At 45.2% G+C, this 23,683-nt stretch overlaps 1 protein-coding gene across 1 annotated transcript in view; it reads right to left on the bottom strand.

The window, feature by feature from the left end:
• The window catches only part of LOC113902692 (fer-1-like protein 4), a 46,525-nt gene that overhangs the window by 3,634 nt on the left and 19,208 nt on the right, over positions 1-23,683 (bottom strand). The window contains 15 exon segments of the mRNA XM_027558095.1: positions 144-242; positions 1,335-1,420; positions 1,918-2,078; positions 2,654-2,808; positions 3,233-3,403; positions 3,584-3,711; positions 17,222-17,338; positions 17,443-17,470; positions 17,472-17,578; positions 17,655-17,755; positions 18,280-18,322; positions 19,172-19,303; positions 19,392-19,447; positions 19,593-19,788; positions 23,483-23,644. Coding sequence (XP_027413896.1) covers positions 144-242; positions 1,335-1,420; positions 1,918-2,078; positions 2,654-2,808; positions 3,233-3,403; positions 3,584-3,711; positions 17,222-17,338; positions 17,443-17,470; positions 17,472-17,578; positions 17,655-17,755; positions 18,280-18,322; positions 19,172-19,303; positions 19,392-19,447; positions 19,593-19,788; positions 23,483-23,644 — 1,742 coding nt within the window.

The following is a 23,683-nucleotide window of genomic DNA, read 5'->3' as shown; positions in this document are numbered from 1 at the left end:
GTCCGCTCACCCTCAGGTCGGTCCCTCCACCCAGCTCCGGGCGCCATCAAGGGCCCAGAGGACAGGCAGAGCCCAGGACCCAAGGCCCTGTTCGCAGTCACCTCAGTACACAGCCATGCGCCCAGCTTGGCCTGCACGCCTACCTTTTCACATAGATGTCACTCGACATGTCTCCAGTGAGAGGGTTCACGTCATCCAGAACTACATCCTCCGTGTTCCAGATGATGACTCAGAGCTCATAGCTGAGGGATGTATTGGGGGGAGGGTTTTCAGACTCTCGAGAGGGGTCTTGGGAGGAGCTGCAGGAAGGACCTGGGCAGGGCCACTGACACTCAGCAACCGGAGTGTGCCTAGCCAGGTGATCAGATGTCCGTGGTCCCTTGAAGGGGCAGCCCCAGGTATCACTGACCACCCCAGCCACTGCAGTTGGCACCAGGAATGGTCTGCTGACCCACGCTGGGTCAATGAGATTTTTCCCTCCCATAAATTTGGAATCAAGACCCTGAAAACGTGAGTCCCAAAGCATCAGACGTAGATCTGGAGCTACCACAAGCTTAAGTGCTGTGCAAGTGGAGAGAGCCAGTCTGCAGAGAAACACTAAGTGGGGATGAGAGCATGAAGCCCCTAAGGGACAGAGGAGGGGCTGTGACATTCTTGATCCTACCCCAGGTAGCCCTGTCCTGGGCTGTCAAATGGTTTCATCTGTTGTTTTGCCCAGTGTTAATTTCCCCTCATTTGTCGACAGCACCTTGATTTTCTGTGGGTGACCCTACCCCCACTACTGTCCACTGTGTCCTACTGGTGGGTCTGTCACCTAGGGGACATCACCCAGGACTGACCCATCAGTGTATTACAGCCCCCTGATCACAGTGATTGGTTCAGGAATCACCATTTGACCCAAGCTGGTCCAATGATAGCCCAAGACACTTGCTCTAACTGGGAAAGAGGTGTTTATTTTTCTGCTCAAGTAGTCTGGTTGGTAAGATATAAGCTTGCGCTGTTAAAAGTCACTTTGACTCCAGACTGCGAAAGCTTCCATGAGACTGACACCAAGGAAAGCAGAGCCCAGAGGCAGGAAGTGACAGATTGCTGATGAAATCTGAAGTGCACACACTCCCCACTCAGACCAGCTTAGGTCAGAAGGTAGTTAACTGGTACTTGGACTCTCTTCAGTTTCAAGTGTCACCCAACTCACAGTGGCTTATGAAAAAAAAAAGAATAATGGCTCGCCTACCTGAAGCCTGGGTCAGCTCTGCCTGCTTCACCAGAGGCCCTTGTCCAGGCTGGCCAAGATGTGCCCACCCCATGGGAGGAGAGGCCAGGACTCCTCTTACCTGATTGGCTGCCGAGGCTTGATGTCAACTGGGGGTGGGGCAGGCACATCTCTGGGGAAGATGTCAATCCACATGTGAAGAGACCCCTGGGGGCACAGGACTGGGCTGAAGGGTCTTCCGGGGGTCCCACCTCCCCTAAGAGCCCTGGGGCCGGAGGTTGTGCCTTGCCCCAGGTGGAAAGGAGAGCTGGAGTCAGGGGGGTAGATCCTGGGGGATGAGGATGAAGGCAGGGTCTGAACTGGGGATTCCAGGGTTGAGGTTAGACTGGGGGTTCAGAGATGAGGCCCTGGAAGTGGAAGGCTGAGATCAAAAGTGAGATACAGTGTTTCCAGGTCCAGATCCTAGAAATCTGGGGTAGAGGTCAGGTTGGGAGTGCCACATCTGAGCCTTGGTAGGCCAGGGCTGGGACTCCTTCAGAACCAGAGTCTGGGGTGATGGGAGGGGGTCCAGGATGGAAGTCCAAGACTGGAATGGGGACGGTGGGGACCAGGATCAAGAGCCAGAGTCAGAAGTGGCCGTGCCCAGGTCCAGGACCAGGTGGGAGTCCTGGGGCTCTGGGGATGCGCCCTGAGCCCTCCTTTACCTGCAGCAGCCCTGGGCTGCGGGGATGGTAGAGGGGCCGTGTTTCTACGTGCTCAGGTACCAGCTGGATCCCAAACCCTGGCATCTCCTGCCAGCGCCGCAGTACCAGTAATGCCTGGGCCTCCTCAGAGACATCCTTTGCCGCCTTGGAGCCCCTGATACCTACAACAAGAGGTTCATGAGCTTGGGTTCCACACAGTTCCCAACTCTGCTCCCTCCTTCCCACCACCCCCCCCCACCCCCTGCCCTCAATAGATGCTCTGGGCTGAGGCAACTGCTGTACTGGACAAACCCATTTCCTGGAAGGGCATGTCCACAATGCATAGAAAGTGGCGGATGCTGCTGTAACAACTTTTGCCAATGAAAAGCCAGCAGTAGGGGGACAGTGGGATTGGAGGGGCCGTGGCCTTTGTGCAAACCTTGTTTAGAGTACAGATCACTGGCCATGTATGAAGCACAAGCTAAATTCTGCACCATATTGTATATTGCATGGGACTCCTGTGTCCTCAATTAGCTAAGGCTCTGAGGGTTCACTAGGGCTCCCCGGAGATCTCACACTCACCAACAAAGACCATTTTCTCTCCACTATTGTCCTTACTCAGCCAAACTCACCTCCTCTGCTTGCAGAGGGAGGTGGGATCTTTGGGGACACATTAGGCTGATCATCAGTGGCCTCCCCCATACCTTGCTCTACCATCTTGCCCCCTCTGGATTGTCCAACAGAGAGAGACTGGTACCTGAGGGCAGGGTCTCTGGCGGTGTCAGAAAGAGTTTGCTGCCCACTTTGACAGCCTCGACTCGATATTCAGGTAGGGGGAGGCCACAGCGTTGGCATAGCCCCACCAGGATCTGTGAAGGCCGGAATGCATCACGCCAGGCATTGTACCCATCCCTGTGGGCGGAGATGGAAGGTGCTTCAGTTGGATCCAGCACGTAAACATAGTTGGGCACAGGGGCAGGGATGGGGGCCTTTGAGGACTTAGGATTCAGGTTCATAACTCCCTGGAGAACAGGTTAGTCCTCGATTACAGTAATGGCGAAAATCAAGTATGCATACCAAATGCTCCTATGAAAGAGATACTGATATTATTACCCCCATTTTGCAGATGAGGAAACTGAAGCTCAAGGAAGTCAAGTGACTTATTAGTTACAGATCCCAACTCCCAAGCCCATTTCTTGACCAATAAGCTATAATGTCTTGGTCGCAGGGGAGTCCCCTGCTATGAAATTAAAGGATCTGGACCTTCAGGTGGGATGTGAACTTTAAAGTCTTTGGTCAGACTTAGAATGACTCCCGAGGGCCCTGTGGGACTCACATGTCATACTGGGACGCCAGCCCACAGTTCGCCCTGTGGTGGCTATAGAATCGGTTTTCCAAATCAATGTGGGTCTCTCCGATGAGGTCATCAGAACCCACGAGGTCATGATCATACACAGCTACGGTCAGCTCAGGCTCAGCAGGGAGAGGAATGCTGAGTTCCAGGACCCTGGCAAGGAGAGAGCACAGCTGAGAACACCTCCACACCCTGGGGATGGTCCTGCGGGGGAAGGGGTGGACTCAGCACCCCTGTCCATTCCCCCACCATCACTCCTAGCTGCCTGAGTGAGAGTCACAGGGCCAGATGGCAAAGTTACTCCCCATCCCCAAGCCCAGGGCCCAGCCTCACTCTCCAAAGATGGGATTCAGCTGCTTGGGGATGTATCGTTCCTTGGTGTCCAGCCGCTCCCGGCCAGCGCTCACCACCACACAGGGGTCTACCTTGCCATTGGGGTCTGCAGGAGCCAGGTTGGTAGCCTAGGGAGACAGTACGGGGTGGAAATGAGAGAAACGTCAAAACCCAAGGTTGCCCTTGCTGGGCCTACTCTCCCATTTAGTAAAAACAGAAAGTTACCACAGAAAATTCTTCCACTGCAAGATGTTAGCTGAGAGGTTGGATGAGGTGACTTACTTTCTTTTAACTTAATTATTGAAATACAGTAATTACTGTCATACAAATAGGTATAACAGGAATATAATGAAGGCTGCCCTGGTGGTCCAGTGGTTAAGAATCCACCTGACAATGCAGGGGACACGGATTCAATTCCTGGTCCATGAAGACTCCATGTGTCAAGGGGCAACTGAGCCTGTGCACCACAACTGACCTTGCACTCTGGAGCCCACAAGCCTCAACTGAGAAGCCACTGCAATGAGAAGCCAACACACCGCAACTAGTGAGGAGCCCCTGCTTGCCACAACTAGAGGAAGCCTGTGTGCAGCAACGAAGACCCAGTGCAGCCATAAATAAATAAACTTAAAATATATATATAATGAAACAAAATACATGGAAACATGTATAGTCAGTTCAGTCGCTCAGTTGTGTGTGACTCTTTGCGACCCCATGGGCTGCAGCACACCAGGCCTCCCCGATGCTGCTGCTGCTAAGTCGCTTCAGTCGTGTCTGACTCTGTGAGACCCCATAGACGGCAGCCCACCAGGCTCCTCCGTCCCTGAGATTCTCCAGGCAAGAACACTGTAATGGGTTGCCATTTCCTTCTCCAATGAGTGAAAGTGAAAAGTGAAAGTGAAAGTGAAATCGCTCAGTCGTGTCCGACTCTTTGCAACCCCATGGACTACAGCCTACCAGGCTCCTCCGCCCATGGGATTTTCCAGGCAAGAGTACTGGAGTGGGGTGCCATTGCCTTCTCCAGCCAGGCCTCCCTGTCCATCACCAACTCCTGGAGCCTTCTCAAACTCACGTGCATCAAGTCAGTGATGCCATACAATCATCTCCTCTTCTGTTGTCCCCTTCTCCTCCTGCCTTCAATCTTTCCCAGCATCAGGGTCTTTTCTAGTGAGTTAGTCCTTCGCATCAGATGGCCAAAATATTGAAGTTTCAGCTTCAGTATTAGTCCTTCCAATGAATATTCAGGACTGATTTCCTTTAGGATGGACTGGTTTGATCTCCTTGTAGTCCAAGGGACTCTCAAGAGTCTTCTCCAACACCATAGTTCAAAAGCATCAATTTTTCAGTGCTCAGCTTTCTTTATAGTCCAACTCTCACATTCATACATGACTATTGGAAAAAACCATAGCTTTGTCTAGACGGACTTTTGTTAGCAAATTAATGTCTCTGCTTTTTAATATGCTGTCTAGGATGATCATAGCTTTTCTTCCAAGGAGTAAGCATCCTTTAATTTCATGGCTGCAGTCACCATCTGCAGTGATTTTGGAGCCCCCAAAAATAAAGTTTCTCACTCTTTCCATTGTACAAGGGACTTACTATTCAATTCATAACTTTCCATATCATTTGAGTTTCACTCTTTCGCAATGAGCATATTTTACTTTCATTTTATTTTTACTTTATTTTACTTTTTATCCCTTTTTTTGTTTTGTTTTTAATTTATTTGATTTTTTTATTTTTGGCTGCGCTGAGTCTGGGTTGCTGGGCACACTGATTTCTCTGCGCTGTGAGGGGGCAATAGTCTTCATGTGGGGCTCGGGCTTCTCGCTGCAGCAGCTTTCCTTTTGTGGAGCACGGGCTCTAGGGCGTGTAGGCTTCAGGAGCTGCAGCATCCGGGCTTAGCTGCTCCATGGCATGTGGGCTCTTCCAGGACCAGGGATCAAACTCGTGTCCCCTGCATTGCAAGGTTGGTTCTTAACCACTGGACCACCAGGGAAGTCCTCTTTTGTTAAATTAAGAATATTTTAGCTAAATAAAAAAATAATACAATGAGCATGTGTGTGCCCAGCTTCGTAAATAAAACACTACAGACAAATGTCTTCAGTCCCTGAGTGGATTTAATTCCCTTTACATCTCTAAAGTAGGGAGAACCCTTTATTTGGGGCTTTTTAATTAGGGTTTCTCACACACACACACACAAAAAGAAAATATACTTCTGTTACATATACATGCATCCCTAAGCAATATATAGCATGATCTTATCATCTTTCATGGTTTAAACTGTATGTAGTAAACTTACTTTTTATATTTTTGAAAACTATGTAATTTAGTAGATATATAACTTATGCATAAATTACTGAAATAGAATTTATACACAGCAGAGTTCCAGTTGCTCCTCATCTTTCCCAGCACTTGGTATTGTCAATCTTTTTTATTTTCATCATTCTCATCCATGTAAAATTGAAGCTCACTGGGGTTTAATTTGTGTTTCCCTGCTGATGAAGCACGTTGAGCTTTTTTTTTTTTTCACTTTTGAATGTGCTTATTAGCCTTGACACACACAAGGCTAATAAGCACATTCAAAAGTGAAAAAAAAAAAAAAAGCTCAACGTGCTTCATCAGCAGGGAAACACATATATATATATATTTGCTTTTGTGAAATGACTTCAAATCTTTTGCTCCATCATTGAGTTTGTAATTTTCAATATTACATTTTTAATTTCTAAACATTCTAACTGGTCCTTCAAACTTGCTGTTTATTTGTAATGGTCTCTTGTTCCTTGCTCATTTTAATTTCATTCTATTTCTTTAAACATTTCACATTCTCTATCTAGTCATTCCAATATCAACGGCCTTGGGGTCTGAATCTGTTATTTTTGCTAATTCTTACTCCTGATGGTCTTTTTCTTTGGGTACTTTTTAATCCTGACTCATATTTGGTATGACTCATGCTGAGGGCTTGTTGTGGGTGTTCTCTGCCAAAGAGGGTTTGTTTTCACTCTGCCAGTTCCCTAGGCAAACTACCAACCTGCAGCCACTTTAAATTAAATCCTCCAAGCCCTGGAGCCCTGGAGCCCACACGCTGCAACTACTGAGCCTGAGTGCTGCAACTACTGAAGCCCTTGCCCTAGATCCCACGCTCCACAATAGAAGCCACCAGAATGAGGAGCCTGTGCGCCTCAACTAGAGAAAGACCTCTCGCAACAACAGAGGCCCATAGCAACCAAAAACAAGAAGCAGGTAAATGATGAATGAAATCTTCTAACTGAGGTTGTGGGGATCACACCAGAGGTGCGAAGGCAGCGTGTGGTCGTGGATGCTTAGGGAGACTTTTCCCCTCTAACCAATGCCAGGGTTAAGGCAGGCAAGCTGCCTTGGTGTCTCCTTCTGACTTGCAAGTTTCTATCTTCGTTCATCCTTATGCTGAAGGTGTAGGTGGGGGGGCTCCAGGTGGCCCTGGGATTTCATCTTCCGTCCTCACTGCCTGGCATGAGGAAGAGGAGGTCTCTCCAGTTAGCAGTGAGTGTGGGGTGAAAGCCTGCTTTACCGCTCCTTTTCTCTTAGTTCCTGTATTAGCTACACTTCCATGTTTTCTGTATTCTTTTATTTGTTTTTGGCTGTGCAGGGGCTACTCTTTATTGTGATTCGTGGGCTTCTCATTGTGGTGGCTTCTCTTGTTATGGCTCCCCAGCTCTGGAGCTCAGGAGTTGTGGTGGAGGGCTCAGTTGCCCCAAGGCATGTGGAATCTTCCTGGATCAGGGATCGAACCCTGTGTCCCCTGCACTGGCAGACAGATTCTTAACCACTGGACCACCAGTCTGATTTTCTGTATTCTTGATGCTCTGGTATCTGGGGCTGTACTGACGCTGGAGAGACTGCCCCTGCCAAGGCTACTAATTCCCAGAGTTAGCAAGCAACATATTTGCCAGAATACTTTTCATATACAAACCAACTAATCCAGACCCCATACAACATCCAACCACCTCCTCTATCTGGCCTTTCTACTCCAGAAAGTAATATTCCTCTGCTTTTATCATCCCGACGGCCAGGTTCAGACAGCTAGAGACAGCGAGACAACTCCTGTACCCTAAAGCCTATAGGAATTATTCAAACTAGCCAGTCATAAACCTGCTTATGCTGCCTTGCCCCGTCTTTCCATCAAAAACAAAAACAAAAAAAAACACGCACAACAAAGGCTCTGGCCCTCACACTTCCCTTGTTCCTTCTGCCTTCGGACTGGCCTCATGTTTCCTGGGTAACCCTGCAAGGCACAGCCTGCCCCACCTCTAGAAAACTGAAACAAACAACAATCTTTTCAATGGCAGCCATCTGATCTGTCAGCTTCACCGTACATGGATAATAACAAAACCGTGGGTGCATTTTAAAGCAGTTCCTGCTTTTACTTTGGGTTTTTTTCTACTCTAAAAATCTCGTACTTTCTTGGAAGCTCAGCATTGCATTTAAAAGATGTTTTTGAAGTCTGAAAGTTTCTCAAAAAACTGAAAATAGAGTTGCGATATGATCCAGCAATCCCACTCCTGGGCGTATACCCAGAAAAAAACTGCACTTCAAAAAGATACAGGGAATTCCCTGCAGTCCAGTGGTTGGGACTCTTTGCTTCCACTACAGGGAGCAAAGGTTTGATCCGTGGTCAAGGAATTAAGATCCTGCATGCCTCTTGGCATGGCCAAAAAGAAATAGAGAAAATATAACAACAACAAAAAAGATATATTCACTCGTGTGTTCATAGCAGCGCTATTCACAATAATCAAGACATGGAAACAACCTAAATTTCCATTGACAGATGAATGGATAAAGAAGATATGATATACACATATATATATCATATATATACACACACAATGGAATACGATTCAGCATAAAAACATAATGAAATACTGCTATTTGCAGCAACATGGATAGAGCTAGAGATTGCCATATTAAGTGAAGTAAGTCAGAAAGAGAAAGACAAATACCATATGATATCACTTATATGTGGAATCTAAAAGATGACACAAACAAACTTATTTATGAAACAGAAACAGACTCACAGACATAGAGAACAGACTGTGGTTGCCAAGGGGGAGCAGGTGGGGAAGGGATGGGTTGGGAGTTGGGGATTAGCAGATGCAAACTATTATATGTAGGATGGATAAACAAGGTCCTACTGTGTAGCACAGGGAACTGTATTAAATATCCTGTGATAAACCATAATGGACACATGAAAAGGAATATATATATATATATATATATATATATGTATATATATGTATAACTGAATCACTTTGCTTTACATCAGAAATTAACACAACATTGTAAATCAGCTATGATTCAATGAATTTTTAAAAAAAAATTTTAAGATGTCTTTAAAATTTGATCCAGCATTTTTAGCTTTTGGTGAGTGATGCTAGCTTTAATCCTCAGGGTGTGCTCTTCCCTCTTGAGACACAGACTCTGCTGACCTTGAGCTCTGATGAGTGATGTCCTCTCTCCCTTCCTTCATGCACATGACTCTATCTGCACAGCTCTTGGAGGCTCTTCAGCTGCCCTGGTGGTTGCAGTTTTAAGGCTCTGATTTCAGCATAACTGGAACTCAGATTTTTTGTTAATTGTTCTTGTTTGGGGGTGATTTTCAGGAAAAAGAAGGGGAAATGCCCCATTGGTGCCACCTTCCACAAACTGGAAATCATGAAACTTGCTTACTTCATCCAAATTTCTGTTGGGAGATGTATCCTTATTGACACATGTTACTGTAGTTCGTTCAGTTTAACTGTAGTATTTGTTATATGACTGATACACACACACTCTCTCTCCTATTTAGGAACACTTTAGGAGAAGGCAATGGCAACCCACTCCAGTACTCTTGCCTGGAAAATCCCATGGACGGAGGAGCCTGGTAGGCTACAGTCCATGGGGTCGTGAAGAGTCAGACACGACTGAGCAACTTCACTTTCACTTTTCACTTTCCTGAACTGGAGAAGGAAATGGCAACTCACTGCATTGTTCTTGCCTGGAGAATCCCAGGGACGGAGGAGCCTGGTGGGATGCCGTCTATGGGGTCGCACAGAGTTGGACACAACTGAAGTGACTTAGCATAGCATAGCATAGCATAGGTTATTTCTAAATTTTTTATTATTACAAATAATACTAGAATGAACATATATGCTTTCTTAGACACATTATATGAAAATTTTTCTAAGATTTTATCTAGAAGCATAATTACTGGGTATTGGCTATGAGAATCTTCCATTTGACAACATATTGTACATCTTACTACAAACTGTTCTCCAAAGTTGTTATAACAATTTACATTCGGTGGCAGGCAGAATAAATCACCCCACAAGATATCCAAGTATCCCTGAACCTATGAATATCTTACGTTACATAGTAAAAGAGACTTTGCAGATGCGATTAAAGATCACAAGATGAAGGAAGTAGCCTAGATTATCCAGGTGAGTCCAATATAATCACAAAGGTTTTTATAAGTGAAAGAGGGAGATGAGAGAGTCAGGGAGAGAGATTTGAAGGTGCTACACTGCTGATTTTGAAGATGGAGGAAGAGGTCATGAGCCAAGATACACAGGCTGCCTGTAGAAGGTCAAGAAGACAAGTAAATGATTGTTTGCAAGAGCCTGTAGAAGGAAAGCAGTTGGGCCAACACCTTGATTTCAACCCAGTGCAACCTGTTTTGGATTTCTGCTCTTCCGAACAGTAAGATGATAGATGGTAAGTATGTGGTAACTGGTTGCAGCAGCAAAGAGAACTAATGCCTCCTTCTACCAGCACTGCGGTAGAGATCTACAGCTGCCCCTCCCCGGTCTAATCTTGCCAATCAAAGGGAGGGAAATTTCTGATGGTTTCAATTATTTGCCTGTCAGATTACAGTTAAGGTGCAGGTTTTGTTGTTGTTCTTTTATTTCTTTGTGGGATCTTAGTTCCTGGGCAGCCTGTGGGATCAATCGAACCCTCACCACCTCCCACCCCGTACCCGCCACCCCCGCATTGGTAGCACAGAGTTTTAACCACTGGACCGCCAGGGGAGTCCTAAGTTGTAAGACTTGTTAATATGTTTATTGATCATTGGAATTTCTTCTTCAGTTAATTCCCTTTTCATATTTTTTTCTCAATTTTTCTTTTTGGTCTTCTTACAGATTTGCAGGAGTTACTTAAGTATATTGCAGACACTAGCCCTTTATTGATTATTCATAGGGTAAATATCTGACCCAGCCTGTGTTTAGGCTGTCATTTAATCGAACATGTTTACGGATGCCTAGAGGTTTAGTCTGAATGGAGTCAACATGTATTATTTTTTTCCTAATTTAGGAAAACTTCCCCCCACCCAAGATCATACAGATATCTTAATATTTCCTTATAGTTTCGCTTTTCACAATCAAATATCAGATTTGGCTGGATTTTTTTGTGGATGCTACAAGTTAGGAATTTCATTTCATTCTATTTTTTCCACACAAATAATCCATCTTCATGGGACCACTTACAGAACAGTCTCATTTTCCCCCCAAATGATCTGCAGTGCCAACTCTGGTGTAAATTTCTATGTCTGTTTTTTTTTTTTTTTCCCCTTTTGGTCAGATGAACAGCTTGCAGGATCTTAGTTCCCCGACCAGGGATCAAACCTGGACTCCCAGCAGTGGAAGCATGGAGTCCTAACCACTGGACCACCAGGGAATTCCCATCTGTGTCTGTTTTTTTTTTTTAACTTCTACCCTGTCCCATTGGCCTAATCATCTGTTCCCATGCCAAAACCACACTGCCTTAATTACCATAGCTTATAAGAATTCTTGTCTTCCTACATTGTCCTTCAAAATTGTCTTGACTACTCTTGGTACTTTGTTCTTCCATGGAAATTTTAGAATTAGCTTTTTAATTCCAGGGTAGCAACCCTTAGCCTTGTGCCTGGCTTATAGTACACACCACACCATTTGAATTGCATTCTCACTTTCTTTCCACTTTCAACCATCCACACTCTTTAGGTAAACCAGCCCCTTTAGTTTCTAGTTTATTCTTCTGGTATTTCTGGTGCACAGAGGAAAAACTATGTAAATTCCTTGGATCTTTTTCTTTCTTACATGGAGAGCAGCACCCTGTAGGTATTCTTTGTATTCTGCTTTTTTCACTTTATACCGTGTCTTGGAAATCACTCCATCTCAGTTCAAGATCTTCTTCATTCTTTTTTACAGCTGCATGGTACACTGGTGTGTGGACTTACCATAGTTTATTCACCCATTCTGCTATGTATGTGCATTTAATAAGATTTGATTTGGGGATTTCCCTGGTGGTCCAGTGGATAAGATTCTGCGCTCCAAATGCAGGGGGCCCAAGATTAATCCCTGGTTGGAGAACTAAGATCCCACATACTGCAACTAAGCTCACATGTTGCAAAGTACAACACATTGTAAAGAAGACCCAGCACAGCCAAAATAAATAATAAATTTAAAAAATAAAACAAAAAATGACATTTGATTTTTAATGGGACTCCAGCTTTAGAAATTTTATTATTTTCAAAGGGAAAGTGAAAAGTGAAAGTGGAAGTCTCTCAGTCATGTTTGACTCTTTGCGACTCCATGGACTGTGGTCCATGGAATTCTCCAGGCCAAAATACTGGAGTGAGAAATCATTTCCTTCTTCACGGGATCTTCCCAACCCAGCGATCGAACCCAGGTCTCCTGCATTGCAGGTGGATTCTTTACCAGCTGAGCCACCAGGGAAGCCCTTATTTCAAAACTGCCCAGCAAATTTTTTAAAATATTATTTATTTATTTGGCTGCAGTTCAGTTCAGTTGCTGTCATGTCCGACTCTTTGAGACCCCATGAATCGCAGCACGCCAGGCCTCCCTGTCCATCACCAACTCCCGGAGTTCACTCAGACTCACATCCATCAAGTCAGTGATGCCATCCAGCCATCTCATCCTCTGTCGTCCCCTTCTCCTCCTGCCCCCAATCCCTCCCAGCATCAGGGTCTTTTCAAATGAGTCAACTCTTCGCATGAGGTGGCCAAAGTATTGGAGTTTCAGCTTCAACATCAGTCCTTCCAATGAACACCCAGGACTGATCTCCTTTAGGATGGACTGGTTGGATCTCCTTGCAGTCAAAGGGACTCTCAAGAGTCTTCTCCAACACCACACTTCAAAAGCATCAATTCTTCGGTGCTCAGCTTTCTTTATAGTCGAACTCTCACATCCATACATGACTGCTGGAAAAACCATAGCCTTGACTAGATGGACCTTTGCTGACAAAATAATGTCTCTGCTTTTGAATATGCTATCTAGGTTGGTCATAACTTTCCTTCCAAGGAGTAAGTGTCTTTTAATTTCATGGCTGCAATCACCATCTGCAGTGATTTTGGAGCCCCCAAAAATAACGTCTGACACTGTTTCCACTGTTTCCCCGTCTATTTCCCATGAAGTGATGGGACCAGATGCCATGATCTTCATTTTCTGAATGTTGAGCTTTAAGCCAACTTTTTCACTCCTCTTTAACTTTCATCAAGAGGCTTTTTAGTTCCTCTTCACTTTCTGCCATAAGGGTGGTATCATCTGCATATCTGAGGTTATTGATATTTCTCCCAGAAATCTTGATTCCAGCTTGTGCTTCTTCCAGCCCAACGTTTCTCATGATGTACTCTGTATATAAGTTAAATAAACAGGGTGACAATACACAGCCTTAACGTACTCCTTTTCCTATTTGGAACCAGTCTGTTGTTCCATGTCCATTTCTAACTGTTGCTTCCTGACCTGCATATAGGTTTCTCAAGAGGCAGGTCAAGTGGTCTGGTATTCCCATCTCTTTCAGAATTTTCCACAGTTTATTGTGATCCACACAGTCAAAGGCTATGGCATAGTCAATAAAGCAGAAATGGATGTTTTTCTGGAACTCTCTTGCTTTTTTGATGATCCAGCAGATGTTGACAATTTGATCTCTGGTTCCTCTACCTTTTCTAAAACCAGCTTGAACATTTGGAAGTTCATGGTTCACGTATTGCTGAAGCCTGGCTCGGAGAATTTTGAGCATTACTTTACTAGTGTGTGAGATGAATGCAATTGTGCGGTAGTTTGAGCATTCTTTGGCATTGCCTTTCTTTGGGATGGGAATGAAAACTGACCTTTTCCAGTCCTGTGGCCACTGCTGAGTTTTCCAAATTTACTGACATATTGAGTGCAGCACTTTCACAGCATCATCTTCCAGGATTTGAAATACCTCAACTGGAATTCCATCACCTCCACTAGCTTTGTTTGTAGTGATGCTTTCTAAGGCCCACTTGACTTCACATTCCAGGATGTCTGGCTCTAGGTCCGTGATCACACCATCATGATTATCTTGGTTGTGAAGATCTTTTTTGTACAGTTCTTCTGTGTATTCTTGCCACCTTTTCTTAGTATCTTCTGCTTCTGTTAGGTCTATACCATTTGTGTCCTTTATCGAGCCCATCTTTGCATGAAATGTTCCCTTGGTATCTCTGATTTTCTTGAAGAGATGTCTAGTCTTTCCCCTTCTGTTGTTTTCCTCTATTTCTTTGCATTGATCACTGAAGAAGGCTTTCTTATTTCTCCTTGCTATACTTTGGAACTCTCCATTCAGATGCTTATATCTTTCCTTTTCTCCTTTGCTTTTCACTTCTTTTCACAGCTATTTGTAAGACCTCCTCAGACAGCCATTTTGCTTTTTTGCATTTCTTTTCCTTGGGGATGGTCTTGATCCCTGCCTCCTGTACAATGTCACGAACCTCTGTCCATAGTTCACCAGGCTGCACTGGGTCTTAATTGCAGCCTGTGGGATCTAGATCCCTGATCAGAGATCAAACCCGGGCCCTCTGCATTGGAAGAGCAGAGTCTTAGCCACTAGTCCACCAGGGAAGTCCTGCCCCAGTCAATTTCTATAGCCTTTTGTTCTCTGCCTGTGAAATCATTTTAAACAGCTGTTTTGTATTTTAATATTTGAAAACTCTAACATCCAAAGCCTTTAGAGATCTAATTCTTCTTTGTGTTATTTCTTTCTCACAATTTTTCCTGATGATTGTTTTCTTATATAGATTGTCATTTGGGATTGTGAACCCAAATTTGGTTGTCTAAATCTCTGGAGTCTGTAAAGCCTGATTTGGAACCACTTTAAGCCGATTTCTCAGCTTTGAGTTTTCTGGATTATGCAGACAATAAAATCTCAAGTCTTAGGGATTTCCTTGGTGGTCCTGTGGTTAAGAATTCACCTTGCAACGTAGGGGACATGGATTGGATCCCTGATTGGGGAACTAAGATCCCACACGCTGCAGAGCAACTCAGCCGGTGAGCTGCAGCTACTGAGCCCGTGCACCACAACTAGAGTCTGTATCACAACACGAAGATGCCCCATGACACAACATAGATCCCGAATGCTGAAACTGAGATCTGACGCAGCCAAGTAAAGAAATACATTAAAAAAAAAATTCAAGTCCTAAATCAATGTGAGGGCAAAACTCTAATACTAAATCCTCAGGAAAAGTATTTTTTGTGTTTCACCCAGTTGGAACAGAGGCTAACACAGACCATTTACCTTACAGGCTCCTTTTCCAGTGGGTGGGCTTCCTCTTGACTACCTTTCGCTGACAGTAGAGCCCTTCCTGGGTCCTGCTTTAGGCAAGTTTCTTAGTTGTGTCTCCCACCTTGTATAGGATGTTCGGTATTAGAACCTAAGGCTTGGGGTCCAGATATGGAGAAATCTTCTCAAGAGAATCTGACTTCAGGGCTTGTTCAGGGATTCCTGCCATTTCCTCATTTGGCCATTGAGAATTCCCCTTCTTATGAGTTTAGCATTTGTATAAAAGACTGCTTATCTAGTATTTCTAGATGTATTATATCAGGAAATTATTTCAGACCATCTATGCTGCAATACTGTTAGAAGCAGAAGGTCCAGATGACTGCAAGGTCTCCAGAGACTTTAGGAAACAGGTGTTTTATGATATAAATAGAAGGGAGGTACTTCCCTGGTGCTGCAGTGGTTAACAATCTACCTTGCTATGTGGGGTTCAATCCCTGGTCAGGGAACTAAGACCCACAGGCCGTGGGGCAACTAAGCCCAAGCACTGCAATGAATACCCAGTGTAGCCAAAATTTGAAAAACAATAAATAAATAAATAAATAGAAGGGAAAGGACCTTCTTTCCTATTGTCTAGGATGAATGTACTGTTGGGACTGAGATACGGGAAGTGGGAGCAGAAGGAAGAGGGGAGTGGGCCAAGGGAGTCTGGACTTTTCCACAGGTACCAAAACACCTATTAAATAAGGATAATTACCAAACTAGTATGTCTAGTCTACTAGTAGTCTAACAAACTAGACCAAGTTACTGATGCATCATCTCATTTGATTTTCCAATTGCTCTGAAGACAGCATATCTTACCTCCCTGTAGACAGATAAGGATACTGAGTCCCAGAACAAAGCATAGTGGGACTTCCCTGGTGGTCCAGGAGCTGACTCTGCACTCCCAGTGTAGGAGGTCCAGATTTGATCCCTGGTCAGGGAACTAGATCCTACATGTCACCCTTGCACCATGACTAGAGAAGCCTGCACGCTGCAATGAAGACCCAGCTAAGCCCAAAAAAAAAACCAAAATAAAAATGCTTTTTTAAAAAAGCAAAGCTTTGTGCCCAAAGTTACACAGTTCATAGGTGATGCAAAGCTGTTCCTCTTTACAGCTTGTATTCAGGGCTAGAGACAACAAAAAACAAAAAGAAAACTGTTCACAGAAAATAAGCCATTATAATTAGATACAGAACATACTGTATTGTCCCTGCCTATGAAACATTAAAGGAAAAACAGCCAAGTAATTCACATTATCTAGTGTATGCACTAGGATGCTTAGATTATGGCAGAAGAGCACCACAGAATGTTTCTTTAAATTACACCTTAGAATCCCTATATTTAAACTAGATAAAAGTACAGCATCTGTTCTGTGCTGGGAGTAAATGTGTAGAAACCCCCTCACTCCCTTCATTCTCTGAGATGCCTTTAAGGAAACTTCAGGGCCCTGCTGAGTGAAAACCCTGACGGTCCAATGGTTAAGAATCCACTTGCCAATCCAGGGGACACAAGTTCAATCCCTGGTCCGAGAAGATCCCACATGCCACGGAGCACCTAAGCCCACGTGCTGTGACTACCGAAGCCCGTGCTCCGTAACAAGAAAAGCCACCGCAGTGAGAAGCCTGTGCGCTGCAACGAAGAGTAGCCCCTGTTCACCGCAACTAGAGAAAGCCCTCGCATAGCAATGAAGACCCAGGGCAGCCAAAAGTAGTTAATTCATTCAATGATTGATTTTTTTTTTTAAGTAAAAAAAAATCCTGCAACAATGGGAAGACCTGTACAAAGGCTTTGGTGGGAGGCCATCACGAAGCTTTATGGGTTGTGCTCTTCCTGGAATTACTCTCCCCATTCTTTTAATATGAGACTAGAACTACAAATAAGGAGTCAGAAGATCTAAGCAGTAAATTCAGGTTCTGCCATGAGCAAGTTGTGTAACCTTGGGGAGTCTCTTAACTTTGTGCCTAAGATTTCCCACCTGAAAAGTGAAAAAGCTGGACTCCGATCCCTTCTGTCTGTAGGTTTTGTGTACATTACCTTTGTTCGACTTAGAGGCGTGCAGGGTCAACGGATGCTCACCTTTACAACATATACTCTAACCAGGAGCTTGATGGGCCGGTTCTGTGGGATTCCCCGGGAGATCTGGGGCTCAGAGAAGGACACTGCCTCTGATTCTGGGTAAATGAGGAAGGAGCCCTGGGTGGGATGGGAGTGGGGAGCAGAAAAAACACTACTAAGAGAAACTTCCTCCTGCATCCCTGTCTGTGCTCCCTGGTCTCCCATTCCTCCCCCAAACATACCTTGAACTTGCCCACAAGCTTTCCAGACTTCATCCTCTCCATCTCCACCCTGACGCCCCTGCCCACGGTACAGGGGAAACACATTCAGCCAGTCTTCAAAGTGGTTAAACTCTTCCTCCAGGGAGGTGTTGTAAATCTGAAAGGCAAGGGCCTCAGTGACAGCCTGATGTCTCAGAATGGGAGCAAAATTCCCTCTCCCAAGACCCAGTTACCTTGAGAGTGGTGAGTGCTTTTTTCTGGGATACAAGGCCTTTGACTTCAGGCTCACTCTGGTTGTGGGCTTCCCCATCCACAGAAATGGGGTGAATCCCATCTGGGAATAGCAGAAATGCCCCATTAGAAACTGGTGTGGGGCTTCACTGGTGATCTAGTGGTTAAAAATCACCTGCTGATGCAGGGGCCACAGATCTGATCCCTAGTCCGGGAAGATCCCACGTGCCGTGGAGCAACTAAGCCCGTGCACCACAACCACTGAGCCTGCGCTCTAGAGCCTGCAAGTCACAACTACTGAGCCCCCACACTGCAACTACTGAAGTCCATGTGCCTAGAGCCCGTGCTCCACAAGAGGAGCCACCAGGATGAGAAGCCCGTGCTCCACAAGAGAAGCCACCAGGATGAGAAGCCCGTGCTCCACGAGAGAAGCCACCAGGATGAGAAGCCCGTGCTCCACGAGAAAGAGGAGCCCCCAGAAACTAGAGAAAGCCTTGCACACAGCAACGAAGGCTCAGCACAGCCAAAAATAAATAAATAAATCTTAAAAAGAGAGAAAGAAAGAAGCATGGTGTTGGGAAAGGGAGGGAGACAGAAAGAGGAAAAGGGAGAAAGCCCATCTCTTACCTGAATCCCCAGGGTCATCCATTTCATCCTCATCAAAGTTGGCCTGAAATCAATGGGCAGGTCAGAGATCCTTCCCTTCCTTTCACCTCCTTCATCTACCCCTTCCCCAGGATAGGGAGCTGGGAAACTTTAGTTCAAGTTCCAGCTGGGTAAGCCTACTTGTGTTTTCAAAGTGAAAGTGAAGTCGCTCAGTCATGTCCAACTCTTAGCGACCCCATGGACTACAGCCCACCAGGCCCTCCATCCATGGGATTTTCCAGGCAAGAGTACTGGAGTGGGGTGCCATTGCCTTCTCTGTTAACAGCAGCTAGGCATATTATATTTACTTGGAGCTGGTATACTGGTGACAGCCTTAGTGCCCTCGTGTTTCCAAAGCCTTAGTTTATCATGTAGTCCTGATATGTAACCATCAGTTACATGTGGAACTGCTGAGCACTTGAAATGTGGCTGGTCCAAACTGAGCTGTGCTCCAAGTGCAAACTACACACTGGATGTCAAAGACTAGTCTAAATTAAGACTGTAAATTATTTCATTATTAATTGTTTTTGATAGTTACTTCTTGAAATGCTATTGTAGATATACTAGGTTAATAAAACATATTATTAAAAATCAACTTCAACTGGTTCCTTTCACTTTTTTAAATATGTGACTGCTACAAAAGTTAAAATTGCATACGTGGCTCACATGATATTTCTGTTGGACAACACAGCTCTAGATAATGGAGTTAATAGTCCCCAACTTCTCAAACTGTGGTAAAGATGAGCAAAGATGGCTGTAACAGCTTTGAAAATCTGTAGAGCTCCATGTTTGATGAGATCCTTCTTCTTACCATTCACCCTCCTCTGCCTCCAGCTCCACCACTCCCACCCCCAGAACCTTCCCCTGCTCCCACCTGGCCCTGGAGCTCCTGCAGTGATACATAGTACTTGGACCACCAGTCAAGCTCTTCAGGCTCTGGGATGTCCTCCTCCAGCCCTGGGCCTCAATTCAGGAGGCCTCCCAGAGGCAGCTTCTTCAGAGGAGCCTGGGGGAGCAAGAACTCAGTGCCCCTAGCCCAGTACCACCCCAAGCCCTGCCAGCCCGTTCTTCATACATTCCCCCCACTCCATCACCTTCAGGAGCCGTCTGGGTGTCCTGTCGGCCTTGAAGGGGTCCAGGGACCTCTGTCCTGAGAGGGGACAAACGACACCAGGAGAAGGACAGGCAGGTAGAAATCAGACTCCATGTCCCACTGGAGGGTCTCCGGGAGCCATCTCAGCCAGGAATTAGATGAAGACTTCTGTCTGGTGGCCCCTAGGGGGAGAGCCCCTTACCTCGAGGTTCCTTGGGGACCAAGTCCCCTGTCTCGTCCTCTTCTTGCTCCTCAGGGGCATCCTCTTGACCCCGGAGAGTGAATCTCAGCATGTGGGGGACAACGTGGGACCCCACAAGCACTGTGCGGCCAAAGGCCCGGCGCTCGATCACCAGGACACTGAGAGGGGGCTGCAGGTAAGGCTGTTCCGGCAAGTCCTGGGGGTGGGAGAGGGGACCTGGATCTCCGCAGACTCGGGGAGGAGGAAAAGGCCGCAGCAGAGACAGGTGAGAAAACAAGGCAGCTAAATGTGTATTCGAAGTCCACAGCCCCACTGAGTCATCTGTGGTGAGTCACTGCCTTCCCAATCCACTCCCCAGCTAAAAAGGGGACACAGTCCTGGATTGGAAAGGCTATTGCATCACATGACATAACAGATACAAAAGTAATTTGGAGCCTACAAAGTGCTATCAGAAACATGAGGTTGTTGTTATTATTATGTAAAGGAGAAATACTCAGTTTGCTAATATAGACTTAGAACCATAAAAATTATATATACCCTTTAATCCAGAAATTCTATGTCTATCAGTGGATCCTGAGTGGGGAGGGGGAACACAGTTATAATACTGTATTGTTGGTTTTATTTTACATATATGTGACAATCACAGCACAAAAGAGAGAGAAATGGAGTTATAATTGAGCAAAGTATTTCTATTTTACTGAAACTAAATCAGTATTAATCTGAAACAGACAGTGAAAAATCAGTATGCATACTGTAATCCCTGGAGCAACTAAGTAAATATCAACTAAGGAATTAAAGTAGTATACTAACAAATGTCTATTTAATACAAAAGAAGACAGTAAAGGAGGAACAAAAAATAAATGAAATGTATAGAAAACAAATAGCAAAGTGGCAAATGTAAATCCAACCATATCGGTAATAACATTAAGGACTTCCAAGGAGAAAAGGAAAGATATAAACATTTGAATGCAGAGTTCCAAAGAATAGCAAGAAGAGACAAGAAAGCCTTCTTCAGCGATCAATGCAAAGAAATAGAGGAAAACAACAGAATGGGAAAGACTAGACATCTCTTCAAGAAAATCAGAGATACCAAGGGAACATTTCATGCAAAGATGGGCTCGATAAAGGACACAAATGGTATGGACCTAACAGAAGCAGAAGATATTAAGAAGAGATGGCAAGAATACACAGAAGAACTGTACAAAAAAGATCTTCACAATCCAGATAATCATGATGGTGTGATCACGGACCTAGAGCCAGACATCCTGGAATGTGAAGTCAAGTGGGCCTTAGAAAGCATCACTACGAACAAAGCTAGTGGAGGTGATAGAATTCCAGTTGAGCTATTCCAAATCCTGAAAGATGATGCTGTGAAAGTGCTGCACTCAATATGCCAGTAAATTTGGAAAACTCAGCAGTGGCCACAGGACTGGAAAAGGTCAGTTTTCATTCCAATCCCAAAGAAAGGCAATGCCAAAGAATGCTCAAACTACCGCACAATTGCACTCATCTCATATGCTAGTAAAGTAATGCTCAAAATTCTCCAAGCCAGGCTTCATCAATATGTGAACCGTGAACTTCCTGATGTTCAAGCTGGTTTTAGAAAAGGTAGAGGAACCAGAGATCAAATTGCCAACATCCACTGGATCATGGAAAAAGCAAGAGAGTTCCAGAAAAACATCCATTTCTGCTTTATTGACTATGCCAAAGCCTTTGACTGTGTGGATCACAATAAACTGTGGAAAATTCTGAAAGAGATGGGAATACCAGACCACCTGATCTGCCTCTTGAGAAACCTATATGCAGGTCAGGAAGCAACAGTTAGAACTGGACATGTAACAACAGACTGGTTCCAATAGGAAAAGGAGTATGTCAAGGCTGTATATTGTCACCCTGTATATTTAACTTATATGCAGAGTACATCATGAGAAATGCTGGACTGGAAGAAGCACAAGCTGGAATCAAGATTTCTGGGAGAAATATCAATAACCTCAGATATGCAGATGACACCACCCTTATGGCAGAAAGTGAAGAGGAATTCAAAAGCCTCTTGATGAAAGTGAAAGTGGAGAGTGAAAAAGTTGGCTTAAAGTTCAACATTCAGAAAACGAAGATCATGGCATCCAGTCCCATCACTTCATGGGAAATAGATGAGGAAACAGTGGAAACAGTGTCAGACTTTATTTTTCTGGGCTCCAAAATCACTGCAGATGGTGATTGCAGCCATGAAATTAAAAGACGCTTACTCCTTGGAAGGAAAGTTATGACCACGCTAGATAGCATATTCAAAAGCAGAGACATTACTTTGCCAACAAAGGTCCGTCTAGTCAAGGCTATGGTTTTTCCTGTGGTCATGTATGGATGTGAGAGTTGGACTGTGAAGAAGGCTGAGTGCCGAAGAATTGATGCTTTTGAACTGTGGTGTTGGAGAAGACTCTTGAGAGTCCCTTGGACTGCAAGGAGATCCAACCAGTCCATTCTGAAGGAGATCAGCCCTGGGATTTCTTTGGAAGGAATGATGCTAAAGCTGAAACTCCAGTACTTCGGCCACCTCATGCGAAGAGTTGACTCATTGGAAAAGACTCTGATGCTGGGAGGGATTGGGGGCAGGAGGAGAAGGGGACGACAGAGGATGAGATGGCTGGATGGCATCACTGACTCGATGGACGTGAGTCTCAGTGAACTCCAGGAGTTGATGATGGACAGGGAGGCCTGGCGTGCTGCGATTCATGGGGTTGCAAAGAGTCAGACACGACTGAGCGACTGATCTGATCTGATCTGGTGACCCAGTGGTTAAGAATCCGCCTGCTAATGCAGGGAACAAGGGTTCCTTTCCATCCCTTATCTGGGAAGATTCTCATGCCGTGGGGCATCTGAGCCTGTGTGCGGCAACTGCTGAAGCCCACGTGCCCTAGAGCCCGTTCTCTACAGTGAGCAAAGTCAGGGCAATGAGAAGCCCAGTCACCACAACTAGAGAGCAGCCACTGCTCGCTGCAACGAGAGAAAAGCCTGCTCACAGCAACGAAGACCCAGTGCACCTGAAAATAAATAAATAAATATTAAAGAGCCCTTATTTCATTGGCTCCTCATAACACACTTCTGTCCCTTTTTCAAACAAACAAGCAGACAAATTAAAGCTCAAATCAGACAAGTGATTTGACAAGCACTTAAGTGACACTGCCAGAATTTGACTCCAAGCCCACACTACAGTATGGTAATTATAAATTAAACAAAGAATGTATTTATCTTTCTATCTCCCTGGTGTCTCAGTTTCCTTCAGACTCACACATGACTTTTGGCTAATCCACTCAATCAATAGAGCCAATAGAGCATCACCAGTTCATGGATTAATCCAGGGATCGGCTAATCATTGCCTATAAACCAAGTCTAGCCTGTTGCCAGTTTTTATAAGCAAAGTTTTCTTGGAACAGTCATACTCATTCATTTCCTTGTTTCTTAAGACTGTGTATAAAAGCAGAGTTGAGTAATTGCAACTGAGACTGTATAGCCCACAAAGCCTAAAATCTTCACTAACTTGCCGTTTATAGAGGAGCTTCCCTGGTGGCTCGGTGGTAAAGAATCCACCAGCAATGCAGGAGACACAGGAAATGTAGATTCAACCCCTGGGTTGGGAAGATCCCTTTGAGGAGGAAATGGCAAACCACTCCAGTATTCTTGCCCGAAAAATTCCATGGACAGAGGAGCCTGGCAGGCTACAGTCCGTGGGGTCACAAAAGAGTCAAACACAACTGAGCAATTGAGTACACACACCCTTATAGAAAGTCTGGTGACCCCTGGGTTAATCTAGTATAACCAGCCAGGAATTCACCATCTCACTGCCTATTCCATTTCCCAGCCCAGCACTTCTTGGCCCCAGCCCATGTCCTCACCACCGTCAGATGCTTGACGAGCTCGGTGAAATTGGGATTCTCACGGTAACTGGCCAGGACCTCAGACTCCACTCGCCGACCCGCCACCTCCAGCACAACCTGGGGCCGCTCCACCTCGAACAGATGCACGCGGCCAAGGCCCCTGAGACCCCAGAACAGTACCTGAAGTTGGGAAGGGGAAGATTCAGGGGCCTGTACCTC

Source organism: Bos indicus x Bos taurus, chromosome 13 (assembly GCF_003369695.1).
Source record: "Bos indicus x Bos taurus breed Angus x Brahman F1 hybrid chromosome 13, Bos_hybrid_MaternalHap_v2.0, whole genome shotgun sequence".
In the NCBI taxonomy this organism is placed as follows: Eukaryota; Metazoa; Chordata; class Mammalia; order Artiodactyla; family Bovidae; genus Bos; species Bos indicus x Bos taurus.
Note: the sequence above shows the minus strand (reverse complement) of the source record. Positions and strands in the feature narration are given on the sequence as shown.